This window comes from Octopus sinensis, linkage group LG4, assembly GCF_006345805.1.
Source record: "Octopus sinensis linkage group LG4, ASM634580v1, whole genome shotgun sequence".
Lineage (NCBI taxonomy): Eukaryota > Metazoa > Mollusca > Cephalopoda > Octopoda > Octopodidae > Octopus > Octopus sinensis.
In genome coordinates this window covers 123825170-123848191 of record NC_043000.1, presented here as the reverse complement: position 1 = coordinate 123848191, position 23022 = coordinate 123825170, and the positions used below count along the sequence as shown (strand labels likewise).

At 36.9% G+C, this 23022-nt stretch overlaps 1 protein-coding gene and 1 long non-coding RNA gene across 2 annotated transcripts in view; both read left to right on the top strand.

Annotated features, from left to right (window-relative positions):
- LOC115210576 overlaps window positions 1-23022 on the top strand; it is a 164068-nt gene that overhangs the window by 99566 nt on the left and 41480 nt on the right. The window contains exons 9-11 of the mRNA XM_036502420.1: window positions 7638-7793; window positions 13927-14079; window positions 18866-18982. Coding sequence (XP_036358313.1) covers window positions 7638-7793; window positions 13927-14079; window positions 18866-18982 — 426 coding nt within the window. The remainder of the gene's footprint in view (window positions 1-7637; window positions 7794-13926; window positions 14080-18865; window positions 18983-23022) is intronic.
- Window positions 20459-23022, top strand: part of LOC118763102 — a 6831-nt gene continuing 4267 nt past the window's right edge. The window contains exons 1-2 of the long non-coding RNA XR_004998858.1: window positions 20459-20469; window positions 20567-20572. This is a non-coding gene — a long non-coding RNA (uncharacterized LOC118763102). The remainder of the gene's footprint in view (window positions 20470-20566; window positions 20573-23022) is intronic.

The following is a 23022-nucleotide window of genomic DNA, read 5'->3' as shown; positions in this document are numbered from 1 at the left end:
TCTGAATTATTTTCTTTCTTTGCCTTTTTTTAAATACAAAACACTTTACTCTCTCTCTCTTTTACTCTTTTACTTGATTCAGTCATTTGACTGTGGCCATGCTGGGGCACCGCCTTTAGTCGAGTAAATCGACCCCGGGACTTATTCTTTGTAAGCCCAGTACTTATTCTATTGGTCTCTTTTGCCGAACCGCTAAGTGACGGGGATGTAAACACACCAGCATTGGTTGTCAAGCAATGCTAGGGGGACAAACACTGACACACAAACACACATATATATATATATATATATATACATATATACGACAGGCTTCTTTCAGTTTCCATCTACCAAATCCATTCACAAGGCATTGGTCGGCCTGGGGCTATAGCAGAAGACACTTGCCCAAGATGCCACGCAGTGGGATTGAACCCGGAACCATGTGGTTGGTTAGCAAGCTACTTACCACACAGCAACTCCTGTGCCTTTAGATTAAAATATTTTAATATTTTCATGTATATGTAATTGTTCATATTTTTCATAGATATGTTTGTATCATTTTGCATATCTTTATCTTTTCTCCTGGTAAACTCCTCCCTATTTCTCAAAGAATGATTATGTTGTCAAACAATAGGATTCATTTGTTTTATTTTATCAAATAATCACTTGTGGTGATATTCAAACATCTCAGCTGTACATCTATGCGATATGATTTTTATAGGTGTGAGTATGAATGTATGGTAAGAAGTATTGCTTCCTAACCATATGATTTTGGGTTCATTCCCACTGTTTGGCATCTTGGGCAAATGTGTTATATTATAGCTTCAGGTTAATCAAAGCCTTTTGGTTGGATTTGGTTGAAGGAAATTGAAAGAAGCCCATTATGTGTATGTATGCATCTGTGCGTGCGCGTGCGTGTGTATGTGTGTGTGTGTGTGCGTATGTTACTGTCTCCTTGCCTTGACTTTGTGTAGTAGTTGTAAATGAATGCCACTGTCAAGCAAGAGGTGTCCTTCATTCCCAGTCTTCCAAGAAATCATGTCTGGTCACTGGGAAATATTATCTTACTTGGAAACAGGTGAGGATTGGTAACAGGAAGGGAATCTGATCACAGATTATCTGCCTTAACGGTATATATACATATATCCGAATGTGATCAATGCCAGGGCTGCCTGACTGACTCCCATGCCAGTGGCACATAAAAAGCACCATTTGAACATGGCCAATGCCAGTGCCCTCTGACTGGCTCCCGTGCTGGTGGCACATAAAAAGCACTATCTGAACGTATTTGATGCCAGGCCTGCCTGACTGGCTCCTGTGCCAGTGACGTCGCAACTCATTTCTACAGATGAGTGAACTGGAGCAACGTGAAATAAAGTGTCTTGCTCAAGAACACAACACGCAACCTGGTCTGGGATTCGAACTCACAACCTCACGATTTTAAGCTTGATGCTCTAACTACTGAGCGATGTGCCTTCACACACACAGAGTATCAGATGTTGTTATTGCTGGTCACAATGCATTTTTGCATTGTTTTAGCCTTCAAATGATGCCACCCTGCTGGCTTGGTGAGCAGGCCAACAATCTCCACTGATTGAAGGGGAAGTGGAACAATGGGAAATAAAGTGTTTTGCTCCAGAACGCAACATGCTACCCAGTCAAGGAATTGAACCTATGATCTGGGGATCATGGAGTACAGCAGCCTAACCACTAGGCTACACATCTCTCTCTTCTCTCTCTCTCTCTCTCTCTATATATATATATATATATATATATATAATATATATATATTATATATATATATATGTATGTATATATATATTATATATATATATATATATATATATATATATATATATATATATATATATATATATTATATATATACATATAAATATAAATATAAATATTCTATAATTATAAACATGATTATAATTAGGGGTCAGCTAATTGCTTCACCATATACCGAATTTAGAAACAGGAGTTAAAAATTCCTTTTTTACTACCATAAGAAATCTCTCAGACAGTAACACACATTTTTTTTCCGCTGACCCCTAATTATAATTATGTTTATAATTATAGAATATTTGTATAATTTTACCTATAAAGGTTATTTTAACGTACTGATCTACTTGGTAAAATTATTAATTGATTAATTGATAAATTAATTAATTAATTTTATCCTTTTATTATTAATATATATATATATATATATACACACACACATACAACATTTATTTATCTATCTATCTAACAATCTCTCTCTTTTTCTCCTCTCCCTCCCTCTCTCACACGATCTCCGCATACATATAAACAATAATTATTTAGCAACTTGTTAAATAAACACTTAAAGCTAATTGGACAGGGCGTTGTTATTTTTCAAAAGAACAGGAATCTTAAGAATGAAAATGATTGACTGTAACAGAAAAATATAAACATCAAAAAGTAAGTTGAAATCACACATAGAATATATCTCCATGTATGCCATATCAATATTTTACCAAAAGGAATTATAATCAAAACCAATTTCAACACTCTAAATATATGCCTCACAAACTCTTGTAACTTTATTTACATAAATGACATATAGGTGTAGGAGTGGCTGTGTGGTAAGAAGCTTGCTTACCAACCACATGGTTCTGGGTTCAATCCCACTGTGTGGCACCTTGGGCAAGTGTCTTCTACTATAGCCTCTGGCCGACCAAAGCCTTGTGAGTGGATTTAGTAGATGGAAACTGAAAGAAGCCCATAGTATATATGTATATATATGTGTGTGTGTGTGGTGTGTGTGTGTGTGTGTGTGTGTGTATTTGTGTGTCTGTGTTTGTCCCCCCCAACATCGTTTGACAACTGATGCTGGTGTGTTTACGTCCCCGTAACTTAGCGGTTCGGCAAAAGAGACCGATAGAATAAGTACTAGGCTTACAAAGGATAATTCCTGAAGTCGATTTGCTCCACTAAAGGCGGTGCTCCAGCATAGCCACAGTCAAATGACTGAAACAAGTAAAAGAGTAACAGAGTAAAGAGTAAGAGTATAAATGATACTTTATTGATTAATAATTGGTTAATGATTATATTGAATATTGCCACATTTATAGAATCATGTAAATTATGAGTTTACTCACACATGTGCATATGTGCATGCATTCACAAACACACATTCATATTTATTGTGTTTATGTTTGTTTTTATATACAGAATAATCAATATATTGGGTTGGTGTATAATTATTATAGCTGTTTTTCAACAAATTTTATTCAACAAATACAATAACAATATTTAAGACAGTCAAGACTATTGAAAAGGTTGCAAGACACAAAGAAAATTTTAGGAAAATAGAAATAAGAAAAAATTTTACCGGTGAGTGCGTTACATTATAAGGCACAAAAAAAAAAAAAAAAGAAAATGACTCTCCCCAGACACAACAGAATATTTAACAAAAACATCTTTAAATGACAGTCTGACAATCTGCCAAGCAAATGGAAAGCAGTAATTAAAGTAGATGGTGAATATGCTCCGGAATAATCATCTAAAAATGTTTTTGTTACATGCTGTTATTTGTTGAAAAAATGCCACAATAATTATACACCAACTCAATATATTTTTATATGTAAAAGTAATCAATAAATTTTTATATTTGAAGTGAAGTGGGTGGAGTTCAGTGTATTTGCATATCTTCATCTTTTTCACTTGTTTCTATCATTGGATGGCAGCCATGCTGGAGCACCCCTCCTCTTAAAGGGTTTTAGTCAAATATGTTGTTTTTTTTAAGTTTTGGCACTTATTTATTTAGTCTGTTTTGTCAAACTGTTAAGTTACCAGAACTTAAAGCAAAAACAGTTGTCAAGCACAGACATAAAGATATGCATACACACACACACACACACACGCACACACACACACTTTTAATATAATTAATATAATCAGTCAGGCTCAGTATAAAACCATCAATGAAAAATTCAGTAATCCGGAGGTGCTGGACAGCACCTATATTGCAAGAAATAAGAGTTAAAACCCTTAAGGCTGCATGAAGAGCATAATTTATATACACTGACAGGGGAGATAACCACCCTATGAGTGAAGCTAGGAGCACTGGACCAGGTTTCATCTGTTAGTTGCAGACTTGTCAGCAGTGCCTACACCATTGCTTAGATGGTTTAGCTAAATCCACCTGTCAGTAGATATATTTACCATATAAATTTATGGCTGATTTAATGAAATGCTAATGTGTGTACTAAAAATTAACATAAGCAGCTAGGTGCAATATAAAACCATAAAGTACATTATTTACATTTGATGGATATTTGTCCTCATCTTGTTTGTTGTTAACGCAACATTTTGGCTGATATACCCTCCAGCCTTCAACAGGTGTCTTGGGGAAATTTTGAACCTCAGTTCTCATACCTAAGGTATTTTTTGATGTTGTTGTTGTTGTTGTTATTATTATTATTATTATTATCATCATCATCATTATTCATGTCACTGCCTGGAATCGAACTCGGAGTCTTGGGGTTAGTAGCCCGCACTCTTAACCACTATGCCATATGCCCGTGGGCATATGTGACAGATTTCTACACAGATTCCATCTCCTAAATTCTCTCACAAGGGATTAACCAACCCAGGGCTATAGTAGAAGACACTTACCCAAGGTGCTGTGCAGTGGGATTGAGCCCAAGATCATGTGGTTGGAAGGCAAGCTTCTTAACCAAACAGGCATGCTACATAGACATATATTCATACATGTATACACATGTGTGTGTATGTGTGTTTGTGTATGTGTGCATGTGTGTGTATGTGTGTGTGTATGTGTGCATGTGTTTGTCTGTGTGTGTATGTGTATGTGTGCATGTGTATGCATTTCTGTGGATGTGTATGTGTAAGCATTTGTGGGTGTACATGTGTGTGTGTGCTTGTGTGTGTGTGTGTGTGTGTATATGTGTGCGTGCATGCATGTGTATACACTCATAATTTCCAGAGTTCCATAAACATGACAATATTTCCATATAATCAATAACCAATTATCAATCAATAAAATGTCACTTATGTAAATAAGCTCACAAGAGATCATGAGACATACATTTAGGATTTTGAAATTGACTCCAAACGTAATTCTGTTTTGGAAAATATTACTACAGCTTACATAGACACATTGTTCGTGTGATTGCTTTACTTTGACACAAGGCCACATATTTTTTGAGTGGGTAGAGTTAAGTATCTTTTATCATTTATCATTATCAATGTAGGTGCAGGAGTGGCTGTGTGTTAAGTAGCTAGCTTACCAACCACATGGTTCTGGGTTCAGTCCTGCTGCGTGACACCTTGGGCAAGTGTCTTCTACTATAGCCTTGGGCTGACCAAAGCCTTATGAGTGGATTTGGTAGGCGGCAACTGAAAGAAGCCTGTTGTCATCATCATCATCATCGTCGTTTAACGTCCGTTCTCCATGCTAGCATGGGTTGGACGGTTCGACCGGGGTTCTGGGAAGCCAAGAAGGCTGCACCAGGCTTCCAGTCTAATTTGGCAATGTTTCTACAGCTGGATGCCCTTCCTAACGCCACCACTCGTGAGTGTAGGGGGTGCTTTTACGTGCCACCTGCACAGGTGCCAGGTGGGGCTGCAACGGCCACGGTCAGATTGGGTATTTTAGTGCCACGGCCGGAAGCCAGTCGAGGCGGTGTGGCATCGGCCACGAGTCGGTAGTGCTTTTTACGTACCACCAGACCAGGGATCCTGGCTGGTTCAATTCGATTTCGATTTCGCTTGCCCCAACATGTCTTCACAAGCAAAGGGGGTATGTATGTATGTGTTTGTGTGTGTGTGTTTGTCCCTCCACCATCGCTTGACAACCGATATTGGTGTGTTTGTGTCCTCCTAACTTAGAGGTTCAGCAAAAGAGACCGATAGAATAAGTACTAGGCTTACAAAGAATAAGTCCTGGGGTTGATTTGTTCGACTAAAGGCAGTTCTCCAGCATGGCTGCAGTCAAATGACTGAAACAAAAGGAAAAAAATTATCCTTTATCATTATGATTAAATTATTATCATTAAATAATTATCATTAATTATCATTAATTAATCATTTATTATTATCATTATTTTTCATTATTATTTATCATTATCTTTTACTAACTCCAGTCATTGGACTGTGGCCATGTCTATATTACAGACACTCATTTTATTGGTCTATAATGTGTTGGTGACAGTGCGTGGCTTAGTGGTTAGGGTGTTTGGCTTATGATCATAAGGTTGTGAGTTCAATTCCTGTTGATGTGTTGTGTTCTTGAGCAAGACACTTTATTTCACGTTTCTTCAGTTTCACTCAGGTGGCAAAAATGAGTTGTACCTGTATTTCAAAGGACCAGCCTTGTCACACTCTAAAGGGTTTAACCATTGTAGGCCAGAAGAAAAAGTTTTGCTGATTCTGTGAGTATAAGGGTGTCTATGTATGTGTGCATATATGTGGGTATAGATGGAGAGAGGGCAGTGGTGCAACTGATTCGACGAGCGTGGGCAAGGGTGTTTTGGACAAGGGTTGAGGGGTATCCTCAATGTATGAACAGGTGGGCAAGGTACTGGAACTGGGTCTCGAAATCTTGGTCCTGGCTGCACAAGTGTCAGAGGCTGAGAAACAGGGAGTAGGGGATGGCCTGTTTGGTGTGGGAGGGATGGGAGGAGGAGAAGATGTGGTAGAGGTGAGATTCTGTGGGTTTGAAGAAGGCTGAGGTGGTGAGAGAGTGGGATGGGAGGTTGTGTGTGTGAGTGTTTGTGTGTGTGTGTGTGTGTGTGTGTGTGTGGTGTGTGTGTGTGTGTGTGTATTGAGATGTGCAATATAAGAATGACAAACAACCAGATTTCTAGAGCTCAATATTATATATTGCTTTAAACTCCCACCAAATTGCTAATGGTATAATTCTTATGCCCTATATAATACTTGTGTTATGCAATGATTATTGAAACAGTTGTAGGAAGGAATATTTTGAAACATTACTGATACTAGTTTCTGTTATTCTTTCAAATATGTGAGTGTGTACATACATACACTATACATGCACACACACACATGCACACATACACTTACACACCATGTTAACACATACATGCACACTCACACATACACAGATATATGTTTATGAGGAAAGGGGAAAAGAGAGGGGGGAGTGGAAACAGATAAATAGATTTATTTAGATAAATAATTTAAAATGTTTCGTTTTTGGATTTGGTTTGCAAGATTCTTTATATGAGTTCGTGTGTTGAAGCATATTCTGTTGTGTCTGGGGAGAGTCATTTTCTTTTTGTGTCTTATAATGTAACACACTCACCAGTAAAATTTCCACTTATTTCTTAGTGTGTTACATTATAAAGAAAATGACTCTCCCAGACACAACAGAATTAAAAATGTAATGATAAAATTATAAAACATTATTTATCGGAGAAAACCTTCAACAGTTTTTACCACAAGTACCTATAACCTTATTTCCATCAGAGTCATCAAGAGGATAATTATATTTTGGTCTTGTAGAATTTTACCTTCTGCAAAAGTATTATCAGTTAACAGTTAAGATGGTTGACTATTTCAACCAATGAATGAATGTTACCATATAAATTTTAATAAATGCAAAAACATTTTTGTTTGTTTTTGTTTTATGTTGTTTGTTTCAGACATAAAAAGAAATTGCAAAGAGTTTGCATCCTTCCTTGATGCGTTATGTAACAGTTTGAGTCAAGCTCCATCTTGTTTAACAGAGGATGGCAAAGAAATTGTCACCCAGTTTACTCCTGCAACAACCACAACACACCAAGCATCAGAAAATGAAGGTAAGAACTGTATTTGATGACATAAAAGATGTATTGCTCATATTAGATGCACCCTAACATAGTGCATATTTAAGAAAAAAGCTTTAGTGCATTAAAACTTATGGGAGGCCCAGCTTTGCATATTGGACCTAGGGTGATTTTTTGTGACATTTTTTTAGGAAAAAAAGGTGTGTATTACTGTATTTTAACGTGTATAAGGAACCCCACCTTTTTTTAAATCAAAAATTGGGTTTAAAAAATATGGGAGTTTCTTATGCATGGATAGTATTATAATCTATTACAAAACATATTTTCCAAATTTTAAGCCCCCCCCCAAATTAAGGGTTTCCTTATACATGAGGGTTCCTTATATTTGTGAAAATACAGTATATGCTATCAATACATATTGATATCCTATACTGTATGGTATATGGATTCAATAAATTACTTGAGAGAAAATAAAAAAATGCAGGAATTATAGAAAGGGGGAAAAAATAATAAAAATATGAACATTCTTAAATGGAGGAATGAGAAAATCTAGTGAGTTTATGTGTGTGTGTGTGTGTGTGTGTATTTGGTTAAGTTTATATATATTGGATATGTGCCAGGAGTGAGTATTCAGGATAGGCTGAAATCGTTTAATTTTAATCTTTTACTCATTTCAGTCATTAGAATATGGTCATGCTGGGGCACTACCTTGAAGGGTTTAGTTAACTAAATTGACCCCTGTACTTGTTTGTAAGTCTGGTGTCTATTCTATTGCTCTCTTGTCAAACTGCTAAGTTAGAGGAATGTAAACAAACCAACACTGGTTGTCAAGTGATGGTAGTGGGTACAAACACCAATACAAATGCACACATACATGCACTTACACATGCACGCATGCACACACACATGCACGCACATATACAATGAACTTTCACCCAGTTCTGTCTACAAAATTCACTCACAAGGCATTGGATGACCTGGGGCTATAAAAGAAGAGGTGCCAGCATTGGAGAATGAACCTGAAACTATGCGGTTGCAAAATGAGCTTCTTAACCACACAGCTATGCCTGTGAATACGAAACCAATAGTAAAGACGGTAGACCTTGATATATATATATATATATATATATATATATATATATATATATTATATATATATATATATATATATATATCTATATATATATATATAGAGAGAGAGAGAGAGAGAGAGAGAGAGAGAGATTCAGATGAATACGGTACTTAAGTTGAGGCACCAGAATTTAGTACGGTATTATCCATACAATTTAAAATAAGGTGATTAAAATCAAAATAAAACCACAAGGATATCCAGAGGTAATGCAGTACGCTTGTTTCATGCAACTCCATTTAATTGAACAATGCAATCATTACATCAATTTAAAATGCAGAGCAATCTTCAGCTGCACAAAGACATAGAATTTAATTAAATTAGAACAGATGGATAATGAAACAGGGGAAGACTTATCATGTACATGATAAGACTTCCCCTGTTTCATTATCAATGGTCTGCTAGTGGATGACCCCCTTAATTATCAGCTAACATCTTGTTTTAAGTTTTCCTTTACCAAACCTCATGATATTGCTTCTAATAAATCTTGATTTTTATGACTATATCAACTATGATGTCTGTCTGCTCCCTCAGCCTTACCCCTAACAGACACTGCCCTCTGTTCTCTCAGCCTTAGATTTACAAGGGATTTGATAAACTAGTCTATAAATTAAAACTGACCCCTTAAAAACAAAAAAAATCAGTGACAGGCAGAGTCTGTAACAATGTATATCTTCTTGAAAACTCAGTAACTTCTAAACTGGAGTGAGACAGCCTGTTCTTTGACTATCTCCTTAACTTCTTGGAGATTTTAGGTATAATTATACTAATGTGTCCATCTGTTCTAATTCAATTAAATTCTATGTCTTTGTGAACTGAAGATTGCTCTACATTTTAAATTGTTGTAATGATTGCATTGTTCAATTAAATGGAGTTGTGTGAAATGATTGTACTGCATTATATCTGGATATCCTTGTTGCTTATTATATATATATATATATATATATAATATATATATATATATATATTATATATATATAGATATATATATATATATATTATATATATATATATATAGAGAGAGAGAGAGAGAGAGAGAGAGAGAGAGAGATTCAGATGAATACGGTACTTAAGTTGAGGCACCAGAATTTAGTACGGTATTATCCATACAATTTAAAATAAGGTGATTAAAATCAAAATAACCAACAAGGATATCCAGAGGTAATGCAGTACGCTTGTTTCATGCAACTCCATTTAATTGAACAATGCAATCATTACATCAATTTAAAATGCAGAGCAATCTTCAGCTGCACAAAGACATAGAATTTAATTAAATTAGAACAGATGGATAATGAAACAGGGGAAGACTTATCATGTACATGATAAGACTTCCCCTGTTTCATTATCAATGGTCTGCTAGTGGATGACCCCCTTAATTATCAGCTAACATCTTGTTTTAAGTTTTCCTTTACCAAACCTCATGATATTGCTTCTAATAAATCTTGATTTTTATGACTATATCAACTATGATGTCTGTCTGCTCCCTCAGCCTTACCCCTAACAGACACTGCCCTCTGTTCTCTCAGCCTTAGATTTACAAGGGATTTGATAAACTAGTCTATAAATTAAAACTGACCCCTTAAAAACAAAAAAAATCAGTGACAGGCAGAGTCTGTAACAATGTATATCTTCTTGAAAACTCAGTAACTTCTAAACTGGAGTGAGACAGCCTGTTCTTTGACTATCTCCTTAACTTCTTGGAGATTTTAGGTATAATTATACTAATGTGTCCATCTGTTCTAATTCAATTAAATTCTATGTCTTTGTGAACTGAAGATTGCTCTACATTTTAAATTGTTGTAATGATTGCATTGTTCAATTAAATGGAGTTGTGTGAAATGATTGTACTGCATTATATCTGGATATCCTTGTTGCTTATTATATATATATATATATATATATATATATAAGCAACAAGGATATCCTTGTTGCTTATTTTGATTTTAATCACCTTACTTTGAAATTGTATAGATAATACCGTACTAAATTCTGGTGCCTCAACTTAAGTACCATATTCATCTGAATCTAAATTTTACTGAATTCATCTGCCATACCCAAAGTATATTTCTGGTACTTTATATATATATATATATATATAGGCACAGGCATGGCTGTGTGGTAAGAAGCTTGGTTCCTACCGTCATGGTTCTGGGTTCAGTCCCACTGTGTGACACCTTGGGAAAGTGTCTTCTTCTATAGCCTCGGGTCAACCAAAGCGTTGCGAGGTGATTTGGTAGATGGAAACTGAAAGAAGCCCATCGTATATATATATACATATGTATGTATATATTTGTGTGTCTGTGTTTGTCCCCCCACCATTGCTTGACAGACAATGTTAGTGTGTTTACATCCCCGTAACTTAGTGGTTTGGCAAAAGAGACCGACAGAATAAGTGTTAGGCTTACAAAGAATAAGTCCTGGGGTCAAATCATTTGACTAAAGGTAGTTCTCCAGCATGGCTGCAGTCAAATAATTGAAACAAGTAAAGGTGGTGAGCTCGCTGAAGCGTTAGCACGCCGGGTGAAATGCTTAGCAGTATTTCGTCTGCCGCTACGTTCTGAGTTCAAATTCCACCAAGGTCGACTTTGTCTTTCATCCTTTTAGGATCGATTAAATAAGTACCAGTTACGCACTGGGGTTGATAAAATCGACTTAATCCGTTTGTCTGTCCTTGTTTGTCCTCTCTGTGTTTAGCCCTTTGTGGGTAATAAAGAAATAGGTATTTCGACTGTCGCTACATTCTGAGTTCAAATTCCGCCAAGGTTGACTTTCATCCTTTCGGGGTCGATAAATTAAGTACCAGTTATGCACTGGGGTCGATGTAATCAACTTAATCCCTTTGTCTCTCCTTGTTTTCCCCCTCTATGTTTAGCTCCTTGTGGGCAATAAAGAAATATGAAACAAGTAAAAGAATAAAAGAATAAAAGAATTTACATATAATAAGCTGGTCATGACTGGAATCCCATGGATCATAGGTCTGCTTAATCATGGCTGACCTAGGGCTACACAATCCTCAACTGCACATATGCACTATATGTTTGTATGTGGTTATTTGATCTGCTAGAAATCGCAACCAAATCTGCTACCCATGCTCTACCATTTTAGTGAAAGGACAAATTGGATAATGTCATCTAAGGGACACTATTTTGGAATAGAAAATGAAAAATAAAAAGGGATGGTCATGGCATAAATGGCTTTGATGAGAGCGTAAGTGTGCTCAATGAAGGACAACCAGGGGTTAAACAACATGTACTCAGAGATAGTACATTTACACCACACACATGACATAGAGCTTAAGGTTCAATCTGGTTAATGAGAGACCTCCCCCTCATCCCTCCCACCCACACACATCACAAAAACACCCACACATACACAACACACACAGAGAAGCACATTGAAATTATATAAGTATATCATACAAGCACGGAGAAGTCAACAGCTGTTAGTACACAGGGCGAGGGGAAGGGTGGTTTCTAACAGCTTATACACAAACTATTATCTATAACCGAATTATCTTCAGCCACTCTCCACCACATCATCATTCCTAGAGTTACAGACATTGGCTTCAAAGTCTTCTCATTCCTTATATAAGACAATCATACTGAGTCTTATTGAAGAGCCAAGCAACATATATATATATATAAAATGATAAATGTCACCCTTTTCAAGCCTTTTCTCGGTTTCTGTGGTGTATGTGTTCTCCCCAGTTGGACGGGATGCCAGTTCATCGCAGGAAATAAATGCGCCCTTTTAAAGCCTAGCCAGGCTCATGGGCCTGGTTTCCCGGTTTTTATGGCATATGTGTTCCCTAGCTGGATGGAATGCAAGTCCATTGCAGCGTTACTCATTTTTGCCAGCTGAGTGGACTGGAGCAACGTGAAATGAAGTGTTTTGCTCAAGAACACAACGCGTCACCCGGTCCAGGAATCGAAACCACAATCTTACAATCATGATGCTGACACCCTAACCACTAAGCCATGTGCCTACACACACACACACACACACACACATATCAGGTCATTAAGAATGAAATATCTGATTTTCTTATGCACCAAGTTTGGCACTCATTAACTCTAATCTTTTATCCTGACAATTCTTTTCAAAATGCAATTCATGGTGTCTGATTATATTGTGAGTTTTCTCTTGTAAATCAATTTTTGTGAACCTATGGATAGATAAAAAAATTGTGTTGTTTATGAATATGAGTTCTGTCATGGAACCAATGCATCCCAGACAGCTCAAAATGAGCGCACTGTACAATGATGGTTTGAGAAGTTCTGGTCTGGTGAGTTTACTCTTGAAAATCAGCCTCGTGGTAGACCTGAGACCAAGGTGGATAATTTCTACACTCAAATACTCAAATGTGGGAAGACCTTTTGATTCAGAAATGATATCATTCTATTATGGGATGCATGTGTTTCTGTATTGTTATGCATCATTAGCAGCAAACACTGAATTCCTTGCTCATAGCTCTATTAAAATGATGGTTCTGATATATAAGAACAATAAACAGTAAATTTGCTAGCATGACCACACCTCCACCCATGGTTACCCTTCATTGCATTCACCTCTATCCCTATTTCCTAACTATCTCTCACTCTCTTGTCACACTTTTATGAATTCCCCCATCCATTCTCCTCAATCCCCTGACTCTATTCTCTCTTATATTTATCTTCTTGTACTTTAAGGCCCATGCTCTGATACTTCCCCATCACCATCTTTTTCCCTTTCCAGCTGGTATAACCTTGTATCCCTTTTACAACCTGACATCCCTTTTACACCCCTCTATCATAGTTGGAGTGGTATTAAAAGGATGAGGATTAACAGTGTAGCTAGAGTGATGCAGAGTGCTGGGTGTGCATGCTACTCCAGGTGATGCTTATATGGTGGAGCACTTTGGGTCTGCTGTATAAGCCAGTGTAGACTTGGGGGCTTGTTGGGGAAGGAAGCAAACTCAAGGGTGACTCCAGGTGATATACATTCTATTCCACTAAAAAAAGGTTATATATACTAATTACTTTTTCCCTCTCATTCCAGTTAAAATTTCCTGTTCTGGAAACAGTTTTCACTGTCTGTCCGGTGTGTGTCTGCCTATGGAAAAACTCTGTGATGGATTTGTAGATTGTGATGATGGCAGTGATGAAAATAATTGCAGTGCTGTTGATTCCAACAGACGAACCACTTTGACATGTATGTAGCTTTTACCATTTATCCTTTATTATCTTTTACTCGTTTCAGTCATTAGACTGTGGTCATGCTGGGGCAATGCTTTGGAGAATTTTAGTTGAGCAAATCAACCTCACTACTTATTTTTTTGTTTTAAAGCCTGACTTTGTACTCCAGTATGGCTACAGTTTAATAACTGAAATAACTAAGAATGTAAAAGGGTTACCAGTGAATACAATTCGATTCTCTTGGAAAGGGTGAATTATTAGAGAAGTGTAGTGATAAAGTAATTAAGTTATATGTTGAACTAATTATCTAAAGTTCTGATTGGATAGATTCCATTACCTGTGTTGTAGTCCTAGTTGGAGCAGTTTGACTTCACAGTGACTACTAATACTCGTGAGAAAAATATGAACATCAGCTCCAATTTCACTTTAGTCTTAAGTTCATCATTTATCATTGGAAGAAAACAGGATTGGTTGGGAGCAATCTCCTTTTATCAAGTTCTACTAAAGACAACTTGCCCTTCCTCCTTCTGGGGTTGATGAAATAAAGTAAAAGTCAAATACTTGGGATTCAATATAATTGACTATTCCCCACTCCCAAATTTCAGACCTTATGCCCAAGTTAGATGCAATTATTATTATTAAATTTGGAGTTTAAATCCTGCTCTTTGGGACCAACAAAATAAAGTACCAGTGACGTCTTGGTGTTGGTATAATCAACTGACTACCTCTCCCAAATCTTTGATTTTGTGCCTACATTAAAAATATCATCATTGTTATCATTGTCATCATTATTATTATAAGCTCTTCAGGCATGGAAGTGCTGTCAAAGGGATCTGTCTGAGATGCACACAGAGCCATGAAACCATTCTGCATGCAGTCGTACAGTGTCTGGCTGTTGCTGACATGTGGAGCTTTGTTGAACAGCTGCTGTTGCATGTAGAGTGAATATGGCTGATGATCAAGTCCATTGTGCAGATTGTCCTGTAGCCTGATGGCTATAGCAAAAGAGGTTGTGTGGCAGATGGTATAAAAAGGACTGAAGATAGATGCCTTCCTCTTTGGCCAAGCCCTCACCAACTTTCTCAAGTTCCACTTGAAAAGGGAAGTGAGGGTGGAAAGAGGAGTGCTGTCCCCCAGTATTTTTATTGAAAGGTGGGCAAATATGGCAAGGATGGCCTGTGTGAATGGATCTACTCTGAATGAGGAGGTAGTGATGCTTGCCTGATGTACCCTTGGTGATCAAGATGTCCAGCATGTGTGGGATTCCTAAGTTGCCCCTGGATGGAGGTCCCCTACTTTGTTTAATACTTTATTGTTAATTGTTATTGTTTTACTGTTTACAGATGTTACCGATAAACCTTCACTGTCCTTTGTGTTGTATTGTTCTTTTTGTTTTGTGTGTGGCCCTTGTGGGCAATAAATAAAGAATTATTATTGTCATTGTGTGAGAGAACAGCAAATGCAATCAAAGTGACACTGGGGTAAAATATAGGTAGCCCAGTATACCCAACATAACTACCTGTCTGATAAGGGTACACCAGGCACATGCATCACAACCATATGTGCATGACATGGTGATCAAGATAAACAGCACAGGACCTTGCAGGTGGGGGCCCAGTTAGAATTTTCTTCTGGTCGAGTAGCCCATCCCGCTCAAAAGGTCCCTGAATAAGGATTGTTTAAGGATGTTGAATGAAACACTCATGTTTCCAAAAGTGAATTATCCAAACCTCCAAGAATTCCTTTCAACACATGGCTATGATGTTTCCCCACTACTTCTGCTCATGATCAGAGATGCACATATTGTCAGCCACCAAGGGACATAGTCAACTGGTTAAGATCAAGCAACTGACAAGCAAATCTGTGGTATTGAGCAGAATATTTGCTGTAGCCCATCTTTTATAGCAAGTCAAAACATGTACATGATAACACTTCCAATCAGTTAAGATCAGAAGCCATGAGAGCCAGTATCTGGTACTGCATCAGGGCATATTATAATTATAATAATAATTATCATTATTAGTTGTTGTTGTTGTCGGTATTGTTGTAATAGAAGTAGATGTAGTAGTAATAAAATTAAATTTACAATCATACAAAAAAAAAAGAAAAACAGAAATAGAAAATCAAGGATTTATTACAATTTAGGAATGTAGCAACTGTTTGCAGTGACAAAAGTTGATTCAGAAAACAATATATTTGTGTAAGGCTATGTCACATAGTGTTTCACGAGAAATAACATAATCTAATGCTTATAACAATGCCCTCTTCTGATAAAGTTTCCTGATGTTTTTGTTATCAGAGTACACAGATATATTCCACTTTGCTATAATTTTTTTGCATCATATTTTTCCATAGGAAAGCTTTATCAGCACAATTGCTTTTGATCACCTCCTCTCTTAGTGTTTACTATACAAGTATGAAGTATGAAGGGGTTCGTAGTTTTTACTGTCAGCAAAACTGAAGAAAGTAGGGAGTCCTCATTGGTGGTGGTGTTAACTCATATCCGAGTAGTCAATCTGTAGCCAGTGGTTGAACTCCTTCATCTTTGATGGGTGCAAAGGGTGTTGGTACTTGAGGTCGCTGTTCAGGCTAAGGGTGATACAGAAGAGCCATAATGTAGCAGTTAAGCACTAAAGACTGATAGAATGAGTGCCAGGCTTAAAAAAACATGTACTGGGGGCATGTTGTGTGACTAAAACCCTTTAAAGCAGTGTCCCAGCATGGCTGCAGTCCAATGAATGAAACAAGTCAAAGATAAAAGATAAATATGATAATGTTTCATTTGAGGATATATTTTTCATAGATAATATTGTTATAGTGGAGGCGCAATGGCCCAGTGGTTAGGGTAGCGGACTTGCAGTCGGAGGATCGCGGTTTCGATTCCCAGACCAGGCGTTATGTGTGCTTATTGAGCAAAAACACCTAAAAGCTCCAAGAGGCTCTGGTAGGGGGTGGTGGCGACCCCTGCTGTACTCTTTCTCCCCAACTTTCTCTCACTCTTTCTTCCTGTTTCTTGAGTAACACTGTGATGGACTGGCATCCTGTCCAGCTGGGGGGGAACACATATGCCACAGAAACCAGGAAACCGGGCCCATAAGCCTGGCTAGGGTTGAAAAGGGCGCATGAAATGATGAATATTGTTATAACTGTTAGTTTTTCTTTTTGCTAGTCTGGGAGGGAAGGGCCATGGCCTGGATTTTTATTTTATCAAGGCTTCTGAAACTGGGAAAGGAAGTTTTCCTCACTCCAGAAAACTGGGCCAAAATGCTTGCAAGACAGTGAGCTCAACTAAAGGCATCAAAGGACCCTGGTGGTATTATTAAACTGGGAGACAGGGCAGTGAGCTGGCAGAATCATTAGCATGCTGGGCAAAATGCTTAGTGGCATTTCATCCATCTTTACAGTTTGAGTTCAAATTTCTCTGAGGTCAGCCTTGTCCTTCATCATTTAGGGGGTCAATAAAATAAGTACCAGTTGAGGACTGGGGTTGATGTAATTGACTTACTCACTTCTCTGAAATTGGTGTTCTTGTACCAAAATTTTAAATTGTTATTAAACTGGGAGATGGATTAGGTCTACAACTTAGCGGAGCACCAAACTAAATCCCTCATAGAAATTAGTTCTATTATTCTATATTCTGATTTGAATAACATCATAAACAATTTGCACTTAAATCCATTTGTGTAGACAGGGGAGTGTGTGTGTGTGTGTGTGTGTGTGTGTGTGTGTGTGTGTGTGTGTGTGTGTGTGTGGTTGGGAGTCTACCAAATAAATCCCTGTTGCAGATGTTGTTGCTTAGCCCTGGCTGATTCCTGATCCATTGTCTATGATCCACTGTGCTCTAGCTATGTCTTTCCTATCCTTTGTGTATGCATGTGTGTGTTCAAGCATGCATATGTGTGTATGCACATGTGTGTGTGTGCATGTGTATTGTGTATGTGTGTGCATGTGTATTGTGTATGTGTGTGCATGTGTCTTTATGTGCTTGGTTTCTGTAAACAAAACAACAGCTTTGCAATTGAACACAGGCAGTGTTGTATGTGTACATTGTGTGTGTGTGCATGTCTGAGTGTGCACATATGTGTATATGTGTCTGCGTGTGTGTGTGTGCATTGTGCATATGCATGTGAGTGTGCATGTGTGTGTGAGTATGTGTGTATGTGTGCTTGTGTGCATTCTTGAGAGTGTATGTGTGTGTTCATGCACGCATATGTGCATGCACATGTGTGTGTGTATGTGTGTGTGCATGTGCAAGTGTGCACATGTGTATATGTGTGTGTGCATTGTGCGTGCATGTGTGTGTGAGTATGTGTGTATGTATGCATGTGTGTATTCATGAGAGTGTGTATGTGTGTGTGTGCACATTTGTGTGTGTGCATGCATGCATGCATGTATGTGTGTGCATGCATGCATGTGCATGTGTCTTTATGTGCTTGGTTTCTGTAAGCCAAACAACAGCCTTGCAATTGAACACATGCAGTGTTGTATGCATACAGTCAACCATGAAGGCACATCTGGCCAGGTTTTCCAACATGTTGCCATACGGTGCATGGCTTTTGTAAACAAAGAGGCTTGTGACTACGTCAAGGCTTTTGTTGTCCAACATACAAGAGAGGAGAGGTGGGTAATTACCTTGCTTGGAAACAAATGCAGGTTGGCGACAGGAAAGGCATCTAGCCATAGAAAAATCTGTCTCAATGAATTTTGTCTGATCCATGCAAGAACGATGAAAGTGAACATTAAAACAATGATGATAATGACGAAATAATATTGATATATTAATTAATATTGTTGTATTTCAGCAACATGTTCCAGCCAGCAGTTTCGCTGTTCCAATGGAAACTGTATTCCGTTCAGTTGGAAGTGTGATGGCTACAATGACTGCCGTGATGGACTGGATGAAAGCTTATGCCAAAACGGTAATTTCTTTTGGGCTGCTTTTTAGTGAAAATCCTTTTTCCACTGTACAGAGATGCTAATGTTTATGTGTGTAGGGGAATACACACACACACACGTATATACATATATACACCCATATATTATGCATTGGGTTGGTACATAATTATTGCGGCTTTTTTCCAACAAATTTTATTCAACAAAAATAATAACAAAATGTAACAAAAACATCTTTAAATGATTATTCCGGAGCATATTCACCATCTACTTCAATTACTGCTTCCCATTTGCTTAGTAGATGGTCAGTCCATCATTTAAAGATGTTTTTGTTGAATAAAATTTGTTGAAAAAAAGTGGTCATTATTATGCACCAACCCTATATATATATATGTGTGTGTGTGTGTGTGTGTGTGTGTGTGTATGTGTGTGTGTGTGTGTGTGTGTGTGTGTATATGTCCCATCCATGCTAGCACGGAAGGTGGATGTTAAACAATGATGGTGATGATATGTGTATATATATATATATATATATATATATATTATATTGAGGGTACTACTATTCGTAGATACCAACACGCTAAGAGGGACCAATGCGGTCAAAACTACTAAAAATAAACAAAATTTTACCGAATGCAAAACTTCAAAACACATCATTTTAAAAAGGAATTCAGTTACATACCACATGTGATTTCGCATTTAAATGCAGAATATGCATTTTTTAAAATGATGTGTTTTGAAGTTTTGCATTCGGTAAAATTTTGTTTATTTTTAGTAGTTTTGACCGCATTGGTCCCTCTTAGCGTGTTGGTATCTACGAATAGTAGTACCCTCAATATAATATAAATGAATATTTTCAAAGAGGAGGAATTTACGGATTTTTTCTCTTACGAGGTTTCTCACGCTGACTACTGATAATTTCTTTTAAAGATTTTATCCTCAATTGTTAATATATATATATATATATATATATATATATATATATATATATATATATATATATATATATATATATATATATATATGTATATATACACATATATATATATATATACTTACATGTGTGTATATATCTATATATATATATATATGTGTATGTGTGTGTGTAGTGAGAGAGAGAGATGTTTAGCAAAGAACTATAACATAAGAGAAAATTGCAAGTTCCTGAGGATCATTCTCAGATCTAGGATTACCACTTTTCAGGTTTCCTTTGGAATGCTTCTATCACAGTTACCCTATATCATGCATTTAGCTGAAATACATTATCCATAATACATATCCATAGCAGTCTTTCAGGTACAATGATTTTTAATCTTCCAGTTAATTCTCTCATGTTCACTCTTTCGTGTAAATTGAAACTAATAGACTATGCTTAGCTATTTTCTCTTGACTATTATAGACTGATTGCATTCCTTACTCATTCATATTTGCTGTTACATGTATATACATATATAGGCATAGGAGTGGCTGTGTGGTAAGTAGCTTGCTTACGAACCACATGGTTCCGGGTTCAGTCCCACTGCGTGGTACCTTGGGCAAGTGTCTTCTACTACAGCCTTAGGCCGACTAAAGCCTTGTGAGTGTATTTGGTAGACGGAAACTGAAAGAAGCCCGTCGTATATATATATGTGTGTGTATGTGTTTGTGTATCTGTGTTTGTCCCCACCAACATCGCTTGACAACCGATGGTGGTGTGTTTATGTCCCCGTAACTTAGCGGTTTGGCAAAAGAGACCGATACAATAAGTACTAGGCTTACAAAGAATAAGTCATGTGGTCGATTTGCTTGACGAAAGGTGGTGCTCCAGCATGCCCACAGTCAAATGACTGAAACAAGTAAAAGAGTAAAAAAGTATATCATCATCCTGTATACATGCATAAATATATAATCGTGAATCATAAGCAGATGTCAGACAATATACTTCTTGCATACAGAGAGAAACTTTTGTTGACATCATTATTATCATTTAACATCCGTGTTCCAGGATAGCATGGGTCAGATAGTAAAAATAACAAATTGGAAAGTGTCAGTTTTAGTTTGAAACCTAGTTGAATATATAATTATCCTATCTAATTAAGTAAGTAGTCTACTTGATTTTAGTTGCAGAATTTATTTTCTGCTTTCAACAAGTAAAATGAGCAATCCCTGTTCTTCATTTTGTGGTTATCTATGCTGTCAACCACTCTAGGAAAGCAACTATATAGTCACTTCATTGAACTCTTCCTCATATCATGCACTACATTTTTTAAAGGTACATAGAATAGTATAATCCTAGGTAGACTGTTTCTGAAAAATGATGGAATGATCAGGCTGGAGTGCCTTTAATCATAGGTCTACATCCCCATGACTGACTTGAACTAAACGACAACAACTCCTGCTTATCTAGTACACAAAGTCTCCTGTACTTGCTAGAACAATTAAAACAATGTTAGTCATTCATTAATATTGTCTTTTTCTCACAACATAATTATTTCTAATTAGCTTCCCATTGCTCACTGTCTTAATTATGTTAACTTGCTCTTGTTTTCCATGTGGATGCCTTCTCTCAGAGTAATTTCTCTTAGTAATTTATTCTGTGTTATATCTAAAATTAAGTCTAGCAGAAATGCTACTAATCTATTGTATATTAAATCTGTGAGCCTTGTAAACAACTTTCTGTTGTAAGTGCAGCCAATCAAAAGCTCCTTATACTGGATGTCAGTAGATTTCAGGGATCATCAGGAGAGGATGTATATCATTTTAGGGCCTTCTTCTTGGTGGCTTTACAGCATACCACTGCCCCATCACTGATCTAAGTCCCTGCCTACCCGATCAACTGACAGTGTTTGATCTTATTTATGTCCATCATCTTGGGGTTGTCAGCATCATTTGAATTGTGGACCCATGCAAATCTGACGCCTATTTCACACCTGTTCATTACTTTTCTAGCCAAGTTCCATTGTCCCTTTTCAGCCGTATCCAGTGGCTGGCCCTCTCACCTGTTTACTGGGTTTCTTTCAAGATGGCATTAGCGTGACAATGCTTCACACTTAATACATTCTCTAAATGTATCAAGTTTCCTAATGATCAGTGTTTTGTAACTGTTCAATCCTCAGGAACCTCCAGTTCTTAGGTTATAGTTCTTTGTTAAGGAGTGGCTGTGTGGTAAGTAGCTTGCTTACTAACCACATGGTTCCTGGTTCAGTCCCACTGCATGGCACCTTGAGAAAATGTCTTCTACTATAGCCTCAGGCCAACTAAAGTCTTATGAGTGGATTTGGTAGACGGAAACTGAAAGAAGCCTGTCGTGTATTTATCTTGATAATACTAAAACTTTAGGTATGTTTGTGTGTAACTGAAATATCTTAATTTTTTTTTACATATTTATTTTCATACTTATCTTCGGCAATGCAGTACAAACTTATGTGACATTTGGGCCTCTATTTAAATGATTAAACACAATTTTTGTTGTTCTATATTTAAGAGATGAGGAATTATGTACATTATTTGCATTATTTTCAATTGGCAGATATTTGTCCTCATCTTATTTCTTGTTAACACAACATTTCAGCTGATATGCCCTCTAGCCTTCTTCAGTTGTTTTGGGGAAATTACACCGAAAAGTACCTTAGGAATGAGAACTCAGGTTCGAAATTTCCCCAAGACGCCTAATGAAGGCTGGAGGGTATATCAGCTGAAATGTTGTGTTAACAAGAAATAAGATGATGACAAATATCCGTCAATTGTAAATAATGTAAATAATGTACAATTTTTGTTATTTCTTGATGGAAAAACACATAGCTTCCATGACGTCAACACACATACAGAATACACACACATATAATGAATGTCATGGCAGTCAATCAACACAAACACACATCCGCTATCTGTGACATATACACACATATAGTCTTCATGCTCTCTAAGAAAAAAAAATGTCAACTTTTGATGTACACAATATTTTAATCATTTAGAAATATTCTTGACTGAATGTGATTTCTTCCTCTGGAGTTCATTAATCTCTGCAAAATATTTTTATTTATTTACTTTTATTTTAAAGTGAAAGAGAGGAGAAGGTGAAAGATGT